The sequence below is a fragment of the Bison bison genome, unplaced genomic scaffold (genome assembly GCF_000754665.1).
Source record: "Bison bison bison isolate TAMUID 2011002044 unplaced genomic scaffold, Bison_UMD1.0 scf7180017864115, whole genome shotgun sequence".
NCBI lineage: Eukaryota > Metazoa > Chordata > Mammalia > Artiodactyla > Bovidae > Bison > Bison bison.
Window position 1 is genome coordinate 2,278,893 of NW_011494687.1, and position 9,808 is coordinate 2,288,700.

Here is a 9,808-nt window from a genome sequence, read left to right on the forward strand (position 1 = left end):
TCAGCAGCAGCCTGGACAGCGGGCTCCGAACCCCTCAGTGCCGAATCTGCTTCCAAGGCCCTGAGCAGGTCAGGCCTGGGCACCCGGCGGGGCGGGGAGGGGTTGGGGCGCGCACCTGGGGCGCCCGGAGAGACCGGGAGCAGGGGGCGGGGCCTGAGGAGGCTGGGCGGGACCCAGGGACCTGGGGTGGAAATGGAGTGAGGTTGAGGGGCTTGGCTGGAGACTTCAGGGCGCGGATTTGGGGTGGAGGCGGATCAGGGGTCTCCAGGAAGGGGTGGGGCTTTCTCCTGGGAGGGCCCCAAATCCTTCTCGCGGCTTAACCGAGACAGCCTTTCTCCCCCACTTCTCTCACCCCAGGGTCTCTGTAGGCTGAGGGCTGGGAGGTGGGCAGACAGAATGCTTCTGTTTCTACCTTGAACGGAGGCGCCCAGCCGGTGCCCTCGCCTGCCTCAGTAGTTCTCTCCGTGGGGCACTTTTCTTCACTTCCCATTCCACAACTTTCTTTCTCATTCCAAAGAATATTCTTTGTTTAAATGTTATGGACAAAGTTGTCCCGGGATAGTACCAAGGGGGTGTCTCTTCCTGTCTTGAGAAATTACTTTGATTAAAGGGGAACAGCTTCCACTCCCAACCTTAGGATATCTTCCTTTCAGATTCTTGGAACCTGAGGACTGTAACCTATCCCAGTCTGCACCACATCTGTGAAACACTTTACAGTGATGGAATGGGTTAGGAAGGCATGGCTCAGAAGCTCGCACTTCTGTTTCTCCAGATCCTAAGGGGTGGCTTAAGGAGCACCCTCCTCAAACTCTAGGAACAGAGAAGACCCAGTATTTACCAGCCAACTACCCCCTCCCCTTCCCTTCTCTGGTCTCTTCTATTGGGTCCAGGAAGTTTACCTTGAACTCTAAATTTTTTTTCTTTTGGGCTTGTAGCCTTAGCGTCTTGCTTTGTTTTGGTTGAAAGGCCTGATTTTTATTTATTTATTTATTTTTAAGGTAGGAGACACCTGGAGAAGAGGTTTCTCTCTCTCGAGTGGAGAGGACTGTGGTCGGGTGGCGATAGCTGACAGGGACTCTCCTTACTCTTCCTCCAGGGGGAGCTCCTGAGCCCCTGCCGCTGCGACGGCTCAGTGCGCTGCACTCACCAGCCCTGCCTCATCCGCTGGATCAGCGAGAGGGGCTCCTGGAGCTGTGAGCTCTGCTACTTCAAGTACCAGGTCCTGGCAATCAGCACCAAGAACCCCTTGCAGGTGAAGTATAAGGGGAGCACTCTGAGACTGGGGCAAGGGCCTTTCAGCAGTTAGAATCAGGGACCCTCCAGGCAGCTTATTTCATCCATTTACTCTTGCTTCAAAGTCACCCTCTCCTCCATTATCATAATCTCCTGTCTATAAATATCTCCCTTCCTTCGTTTACTCACAAAGACATTTATTGGGTGCCACCTGTGTGCCAGGCCCTGGGACAACAAAAGAGGAAAAGGCAGTGGCGCTGCTGTTACTGCTAGAATCATACATGTAGAGTGATCTATGTGTCAAGTTCTTGGTGTGTATTAACTCTTTTAATCCTAATAATTATGTACCATTAGTATCTACATTTTAAGTCAGTGAGGACATTGATGCACAAGTAAATTTTAAAACTTTCCCGAAGTTACTCAGCCAGAAAGTGAGTAAGGATTTGGAATTCAGATCCTAGATGATCTGATTTCAGAGCAGTGGTCTGTCATGCCTTTCTAAAATAAGACAGGAAATGGTCTCAAATAATATAAGAAGTGCCACATTCTAGACTTGATCAAGGCACAGAGAAGACAGATTATTAGTCCTACCTGAAGCATTTCAGGAAGGCTCCTGGTGCATCCTCCTAATAAGGGCAACCCTAACCTGGCTTTCCATCTCTTTCTGTGACTTTTTGGAGCCTTTTCTCCCATACAGTGGCAGGGCATCTCCCCGACGGTCATCGAGAAGGTCCAGATTGCAGCCATAGTTCTGGGCTCACTCTTCCTCGTCGCCAGCATCTCCTGGCTCATTTGGTCCTCACTTAGCCCTTCAGCCAAGTGGCAACGGCAAGATCTGCTCTTTCAGATCTGCTATGGCATGTACGGCTTCATGGATGTCGTCTGCATAGGTGAGGGCACCTCTCTCTCACCTGCCCAGCATCTTCCTCCAACTGACACACATCACTTTCCCTGCCCATTCCCTCAGTTTCACGGCCACGTTTTGTACCACTGAGAACCTTTAGGGCAATCCTGGTGTCTCTCCCTTCCCTGCTTCTCCAGGCCCTTTGCAACCCTATCTCCGCCCCCCTGGAGAAATGTTGGCTTAAGTACCTCTGGTCTAGGTCTGGGCAGCATTGACTCTGGACTTCTTATCCTCTTGCTCAGGCCTCATCGTCCATGAAGGCTCCTCCGTCTACCGTATCTTCAAGCGCTGGCAGGCAGTAAACCAGCAGTGGAAGGTCCTGAATTATGACAAGACCAAGGACATAGGAGGAGATGCAGGGGGAGGAACGGCAGGGAAGCCGGGCCCCAGGACCTCACGGACGGGCCCCCCTACTGGGGCCACCAGCCGCCCCCTGGCTGCCCAGCGCATGCGGACGCTCTTGCCTCAGCGCTGTGGCTACACAATCCTGCATCTCCTTGGACAGCTGCGGCCACCAGATGACCGTTCCAGTTCCAATTCTGGCCGTGAGGTTGTCATGAGGGTCACCACGGTTTGAGCTGAACTCCAGGAGTGGGGATGTTGAGTCAATGCTTCGGCCAGAGATAAGCTGTCATGGCTGCTGGAGGTACCACCTGGACAAGGTGTTTGGGGCACACTGCCTCCACCAATGAGGATCTCTGTGGACAGCTTCAAGCTGGAGACATTGTCTGGCCTCTACTGCCCACTGGGTAGAGACACCTGGATACATTCCAGCCCCCACTGACAGCCCCTCACACTCATCCTGGGGCAGCCAGTGGGTAGGTGGGGAGAGTATCATTTCTTCCCTAGAGAACCGTCCTTACCTCAGCTCCTAGGGCCTCCAGCCGCCCAGCTCCACTATGGTGACTTGGTGAAGGGGGACCAGTGCCAGAAGAAAGGGGCTGTAGACCCCCCATTCCCTACCCCATGGCCACAGGGCAGCTGGCAATAAGACTAGTATACATTGACCTCCCGTTCCCTGCATGAGGGCGGGGGTACTTCCCTGTGCTCCACCCCCCCATTGCATGGGGGGAGGGGCATAAAGAATCATTTATATGCACATGGAGACTCCTTTCTCTGGGGGTTTTCTGGAGGTTTGGGGGGTGCGGGGAAGTTTCTCTGCAGAGGCTGCAGATCCCAAATGCAGCGGTGGTTTCTGAGTTGGAGGTGTAACCCCCACTTGGTGGTGAATAATTCACACTGGCTGCTAGGTGGCAGCGCTCAGAAGCATCTCAGGGGTGGACCTGACACCTGGGCGTTGTGTGATTTGGAAAAAAAGTCTCCCCACCGTGGTTTTCCTGTCTACCTCATAGGGCTGGATTGAGGATAAATGAGGGACAGGTTGAATGCCATTGTAGGGAAAATCAGTGATGGCATAAAAAGATTTCTAGACTAGTTCATGGTGCATTTATTTCAAATAATAGCTGATTTACAAATTCCAAAATGTTTTTCAACTGGAGTTACACAGAGTCTTGGAAATTTGTGTTAAGTATCATAATAGATACGGAAAATTTGAGGGGAAATAGACATTGCAAATGTGAAGGATGGTGGTTATTTGCAAGAATGAGAGCTTCTCCAATCCCCTAAACATTGGGGGCTGGAGCAGTCCTTGTTCAGGGAATCTTGCAGGTTCTATCAATCCCTACTAGGTAATGTGCTTACCAGGAGAAGAGGTGTGAAGTGAATTTGGACTCGTTTGGAGTGAGACAGACAGACTTTCCCAGGGTTATGAGTCTCCAGCCCCAGTTTAAGCTCCCTTGTTCAGGGCCACAGGTCTGATCTTGGTGTGCCCCAGCTAGTTGATATTAACTGGAAGATCTTGTGCTTGGAGGCAGGCACGTAGAGGGCTGAAAAAGGTTTGGGAAGGACTGATGAAGATGCCAGCATGATGCCTGGTCCCTTTCTCTTGCAGCCTTGGGGCTATGTGTTATATGAAGGATGGTGTCTTTTACGTGAACTATTCATCAGCAATTAAAATAATTACTTCATAACATTGCTTAAGTCAGATCCAGAGACCTCTCCTATTATTGGTCCTCCTCTCAGGGAAGGCTCTGCTTTGTCTTCTCCCTGGGGGTGTTTTGGGAATGCTTCTCTATTAAAGGTCACATACGCTTGCCCAGGAAATGGTCCTCCCCAATCCCTCTCCAAAAGGGGTCTCAGCCGCTGTCCATGGTGCTGGCACCCAGACTCGCTTGGGAGTATAGGAATCAAAGCTGTACTTGGGTGTGAGTAACCTGGAAGTGTTGAAGTGTATCACCTCCAACCTCAGAGGGGATTCAAGTGAAGAGAAAACAGGCTGAGCCCTATCCCCCCGCCCCAACTTTTCCAGTGGGAAATAGTTTCTCCAGAAAGATAACCTTCCACATTCTCCACTTGGGGACACAGAAGGACCAGACTTCACTGATTTGCCTTTCACAGACTAGCTGGTGAGAACCAGAAGGGAGACAGCAAAACTAAGTGACTCCTAGTTCTTATCCAAGTAGATAGGGTTTAGGTAGGTATGACACAGGTGGGGTTTCCTGTGCCAAGCCTGAGCTTTCCCCCTTGATGGCCCCACATAAAGGCTTAGATATAACCAAGAATATAGGCACTTAATGTACAAGCACACTGTCCATTTCCGTGCTGGGTCCTAAAACAGGGCTAAGTGAGACAGCATTTTCCCCTCCCCTTCAGGACCATTGGAGGTATAGGTATGGAGGTTGGGACTGGCAATCTATATTGTCCTCTCTCCTTTTTCCACCTTTAAAGGATTATTGTCCAGGAAAGGGTCATAAGGTCTGCTGCCCTTCTCAAGTGAGCAGGCCTACTTTCCCATGAGGAGTGTGAATGTGAAAAATCTTGACCACTGATTCCAGGGGAAAGGGTCTGAGAGGAAGTGGGGAGTTACTCTCCCTCTAAGCTCAGAACTGCCCCAAATCAGGTCACTTAGGTTCAAGTTGAGCTAGTGATAGTGAGTAGGGTTAGAGACTGAGAACGCAGCTGAGAAGGAGCTGAGAGGAGGAGCAGTAAAAGCACCAAACCTTGGTCTTTGAACAGGGTTGGGGGTATACCCTTACCCCTCTGTAGATCTTAACATAAATAGATAACCCCCAGAAGGCTAGTGGCTAATGGAGTTTCTGTGGAAGGGAGCCATGTCTAGGGCAGGGGCTGAGGTAGTGAGAGGAGGAGGAAGTGTGAAGTGAAATCTCCGTCTCCATCTGCTAATTGGAATGGAGGGGAGCAGGAAGAAGGAGGACAAGTCCTGACATGGGGTGGGTAAGCTAGGCTACAAAAGGCGCTGCAGGGAAGGTGCTGAGAGATTTATTTGTATGGAAGATGAGTTAATCTATATACATTACGAGTAGAGAACTGAGTCCAGCCTCTGGGGGGGCCAGAGAGTGCTGACTCAGGGGAACAGGGACTCTTGCGGCCCACTCCTCTTCTGCTTTGGTGCCCTAGGGCTTCTAGCCACCCTCACACTTGGCGTTCATCCTCTCTGACATCACCTCTCTGTCTGTATCCTTATCTTTCTCTGAAGGAAATTACCTTGGAGCAACATCTCTAAAGAGGGCAGAGTGGCCATGCTAAGGTGTCCTTTTAGTCCTGGCAGTCCAGGTTCCAAAAGCACTCGTCTACCAGACAGTCAACCATCTCTGCAAGTCCCTCCCCACCCCTTTTAACAGCCTAGCCCTTGAAGCTACTTTTCAACACTACCCTTCCTCAATCTCTTACAGGCAGCCAGACTTGGCTGTTCCCACAGATAGAAATGTGTCTGGGTTTGTGATGCAAACCTTTCTCCCAAGTATCTAGACCTCCCATTGTTATGGAGGCAGTGGGGGGGCGGGGGGCCCGCCGGTGGTCACTTCAGGGACCTGAGAAACCAAAGTAGGGAATCTGGGTCAAGGTCTTACCTCCAGGTCTTTGTAGGAAGTGAGGGAAATAAGTCAGTCAAAAGTCAAGGATGGAACATTCAAAGCAATTTTTTAATTTGAAAACAGTATTTAAAAAACTTCAATATGTAAAAGGAGGACTTCGGTCCAAAGACATCTCTGCCTGGGATCTAAGTGGTGGGGCAAGCAAACTTAATAGTGACCAGAGAGCCAAGGAGAGCTTTTAAAAAATCATAACCCAGGTGAGGATAGACTCACCTTGCTAGGGGCAAGATGAGGAAGAAGCAGAGTAGACAGAGCCTGGTAAGCTGCTTGTCCCTTCTGCCACATCATCCAGATAGAATCTGAGAGTCTACATGGTGTTCCAGTCAGGGACAGGCCCTGGCAAGGTGTATGAAGACAGAATAAGGCTTCATCCTTCCTCTCAAAGAGCTCACAGGCAACAACAGAGGATCAACCAGGGGCAGACCAGATACACACACAGCTCAGGCTATGGCAAGTGCTTAGCCAGCAGCATCAGTAAACACTGTGAAGCTCCAAAAGGCCAGTGGTTGAATTCTCTGTCAGGCCACCCAGCATGATTAGTTAAAATTGAAGTTGGCCCTTGAAGGACACATATGATATGACTCGAAGGGCTAAGCAGGTTAATGGGTCATGGTTTTCTCAAGGCTTGCTGGGTCAGGCCAGGTACATACTTCCTACGTCGATCAGGGCTGCTGCAAGCACTTTGCTATGGTCTCTCTAACCAGACAGACTGCAGAGAAACACATCTCTTGGTCTCATGCCTAATAAACCCCTATGATGAGAGAAACGGTAATGACAGTCTGCTTCCACCATATTATCTGTCCACAAACTGTAGGTTGATGCTTCTCTCAGGTACCAGGACAGTCCGGGTCATTGGTCTGACAGGGGCAGAACCTGGCTCAGGTTGTACCTCAAAGTGGATCAAGATCTGGAAAGGGAGGAAGAAGACTATCACTATGGAGGGGTCTACAATGGTGGGCTTGATTGGTAATAGGCATTATTAGTGTTAGGATGGTCAGTGTTGGAATGGCGCCTGTGGCTACTAGGGGATGTCTTAGTCAATGAGGGTAAGAGATTATGGTAGGGAAAAAGATAGTCCAAAAACCCTCACCCTCCAGGCCTGTGATGGGACTGACATATTTCAGAGGATTAGGTCTCCCAAGTCTTATATATTTCCATATGCCTATCAGGAGGGCTTCCCAGGTGGCTCAGTGGTAAAGAATCCACTTGCCAAGTAGGAGATGTGGGTTCAGTCCCTGGGTCAGAAAGATCCCCTGGAGAAGGAAATGGCAACCCACTCTAGGATTCTTGCCTGAGGAATCGCATGGACAGAGGAACCTGGTGGGCTACAGTCTATGGGGTTGCAGAGTCAGAGATGACTGAGTGACTGAACAACAATTAAAAATGACTATCAGAAGGAGAGATCATGGCTTTAGAGCTCTCTGCTCTGGGGAAGGTAGAAGATCTAGATCACTCACCTGGGCCAAGGCCATTTGCAGCTCAAGCTCTGCCAGGCGTCTCCCCACGCAGCTGCGCTTGCCAAAGCCGAAGGGGAGAGATGCAAATGGGTGGGGAGCTGGACCTTCCCCTAGCCAGCGAGCTGGACGAAAAGAATTTGGTTCTGGGAACTGGGCAGGGTCCCTTGAAGTGGCATAGTGACACAGAGTGACCAGCGTCTAGTGAGGGAGGAAAACAAACTTGTCAATTTTGGCCCAGGAATGCCAGGAGGGTGGTAGAGAACAGGACCTATGGATAGGGAGGAAGGCAGGTTCTGGTTGACTGTGATTCGGAAGTTTTCCGGAGCTACTTTTCTCTACTGCCCCATTATAACCCAGAGAGGCACCCAGGCCAAGGAAAGGGTTTGAAGGGCTTATGGAGAGTATCTGAGAACAGGACCAGTCCCAAGGTAGGGATGGCTTAGCAGGAGGGGCCCATAGGCTCTACTCACATTTTTGGGGATGATATATTCACCCACACAAATGTCTCTGTCTGGGACACGGGAATTTCCAGGTACCACAGGGTACAGTCTGGATGGCAGAGCACAAAAGGGAGACAACAAGGTGAAGCACGGGCTATAGCCCTCTCCTGCCACCCAAATTCCACACCCATTCTTGGCCAAGGGTAGAGTACCATTTTCCTGCATCCCCTCTCCCAACTCCCACCCACTGTATGCTTCCCCAGCCTTCCCCCAGCATTTTCTCTAGTTTTCCTCTCCTGCCCCTTCACCTTAGCACTTCCTTGACCACGGCCTTCAGCAGGGGCAGCTGGGACAGAGCAGTGGCTGAGGGTTGGGTACTGGAGCCGGGGCCCAAGGCAGCTGTGATCTCAGCATGGAGTGCTGTCTGGATTTCGGGGTGCCGGGAGAGTTCATACAGAGCCCAGGAGAGAGTGTTGGACACCTGCGGGGACAGGGGGAAGCGTTAGAGGTGTTGAGAGTGGGGACCCAGCATAGGGGGCAGGATATGAGGCAGTCTGGACCCCAGGAGGTGCTAAGCCAAGCTGGCCTAGAGGACCACAGTGGGTTTCCAGCGGCAGGGAAATAACCCCAAGATGGAGGAGGTTAAGCTATGGAAGTGGGGCTCCCAACACAGAGGGAGAACCTCACCGTGTCCACCCCAGCGAGAAGCAGCTCCGTCACATTCCCCAGGATGGACGCGGCAGGCAACTCTTTCTGGAGCAAGAAGTAGGTCAGGTGTGCCCCAGGTCCCATGTCCTCCTCAGACTTCTCAGACTGGTTCCTCATGGCTACCTCAGCCTCTCGCTGCTCTACATGCTGCTGGGCTGTGCGGACGGGGACAAGGTGTTCCTCACCACCTGGGAACAGCTTTATGTTCCCCCATCCCCACTTCATTTCTGTGCCTTGCTGTGCGTGTGCCTGCTAAGTCGCTTCAGTTATGTCCCTGACTCTTTGTGACCCCAGGGACTATATCCCGCCAGCTCCTCTGTCCATAGGGATTCTCCAGGCAAGAATACTGGAGTGGGCTGCCATGCCCTTTTCCAGGGGATCTTCCCGACCCAGGAATCGAACCTTCATCTCTTATGTCTCCTGCACTGGCAGACGGATTCTTTACCACTAGCGCCACCTGGAAAGCCCAGCCCACCTGGGAAGCCCAACCCGTCTGTGCATTACCGAATGCAAACATCTGGTCCCAGTCTCGGCAGAGGCGGTTCCAGGGTCCGGGCACGACGCGGTGCAGCCAGCTGGGCATCGCCATGGTCAAGAGCGTGGACACGAACACCGAGCCGACCGCGCGGATGAAGGTCTCTGTGTCTGGGGGCACCTCTGCCTCCAGGCAGCCGAGGCGGGAGCCCAGCAGCACCGCAGCAATGCCTGGCCGGGAGGGGGCGCTGTCAGGGCACCTCGAGACCCGGCCCAGGTGCCTCTTACGCGTGTTCCAGTCCTGGGACTCACCTTCCAGTCCAAACTTGTAAAACTCTCCCGCCACGTCTCGAACCAGGGAGGGCGGCCCAGCGCCCAGTCCTCGCTGGCGCCGCAGTCGCCTCACAAGGTCACGCACCACGCCGTGTAGGGTCCCGGCATAGCGGGCGGCCGCTTGAGGCCGGAGGAGCAGCGGGGCCAGGAGGCTGCGAAGCCTCTGCCATTCTTCCCCTTCCCTGTGCGGGGGTGCGGAGAGGGGGCGCATCAGGGCAGACGGTGGTGTGGAGAGGCGACCCGACGGGGCTAGTGGCGCTGGAGATGGAGCGTGTCGGGCTGGGGGGGCCAGGAGAGGGATAGCGT

The 9,808-nt window shown here is 52.5% G+C and overlaps 2 protein-coding genes across 2 annotated transcripts; one reads left to right on the top strand and one right to left on the bottom strand.

The window, feature by feature from the left end:
• Positions 1-4,177, top strand: MARCH9 (membrane-associated ring finger (C3HC4) 9). Its single transcript, XM_010839358.1, has 3 exons — positions 1-68; positions 1,097-2,123; positions 2,380-4,177. Exons 2-3 carry the CDS (start codon positions 2,093-2,095, stop codon positions 2,712-2,714), a joined length of 366 nt encoding a protein of 121 aa, XP_010837660.1. The 5' UTR covers positions 1-68; positions 1,097-2,092; the 3' UTR covers positions 2,715-4,177.
• A 1,440-nt stretch (positions 4,178-5,617) lies between these two features.
• Positions 5,618-9,761, bottom strand: LOC104988136 (25-hydroxyvitamin D-1 alpha hydroxylase, mitochondrial). Its single transcript, XM_010839359.1, has 7 exons — positions 9,482-9,761; positions 9,200-9,400; positions 8,675-8,850; positions 8,296-8,468; positions 8,018-8,096; positions 7,548-7,745; positions 5,618-6,997 (listed from the first exon to the last, which is right to left on the bottom strand). The coding sequence occupies exons 1-7, from the start codon at positions 9,711-9,713 to the stop codon at positions 6,884-6,886; spliced, it is 1,173 nt and encodes a 390-aa protein (XP_010837661.1). The 5' UTR covers positions 9,714-9,761; the 3' UTR covers positions 5,618-6,883.
• Between the last annotated feature and the right edge of the window lie 47 nt (positions 9,762-9,808).

What these genes read in the sequence shown, in the direction of transcription:
- MARCH9 (XM_010839358.1), top strand. Translation starts at nt 2,093, where the DNA reads ATGTACGGCTTCATGGATGTCGTCTGCATAG. An exon ending in CATGGATGTCGTCTGCATAG is followed by an intron (nt 2,124 to 2,379) that starts GTGAGGGCACCT and finishes CCTCTTGCTCAG; the next exon opens with GCCTCATCGTCCATGAAGGC.
- LOC104988136 (XM_010839359.1), bottom strand. Translation starts at nt 9,713, where the DNA reads ATGCGCCCCCTCTCCGCACCCCCGCACAGGGAAGGGGAAGAATGGCAG. An exon ending in TTACAAGTTTGGACTGGAAG is followed by an intron (nt 9,401 to 9,481) that starts GTGAGTCCCAGG and finishes CCTCCCGGCCAG; the next exon opens with GCATTGCTGCGGTGCTGCTG. An exon ending in GGACCAGATGTTTGCATTCG is followed by an intron (nt 8,851 to 9,199) that starts GTAATGCACAGA and finishes CCGTCCGCACAG; the next exon opens with CCCAGCAGCATGTAGAGCAG.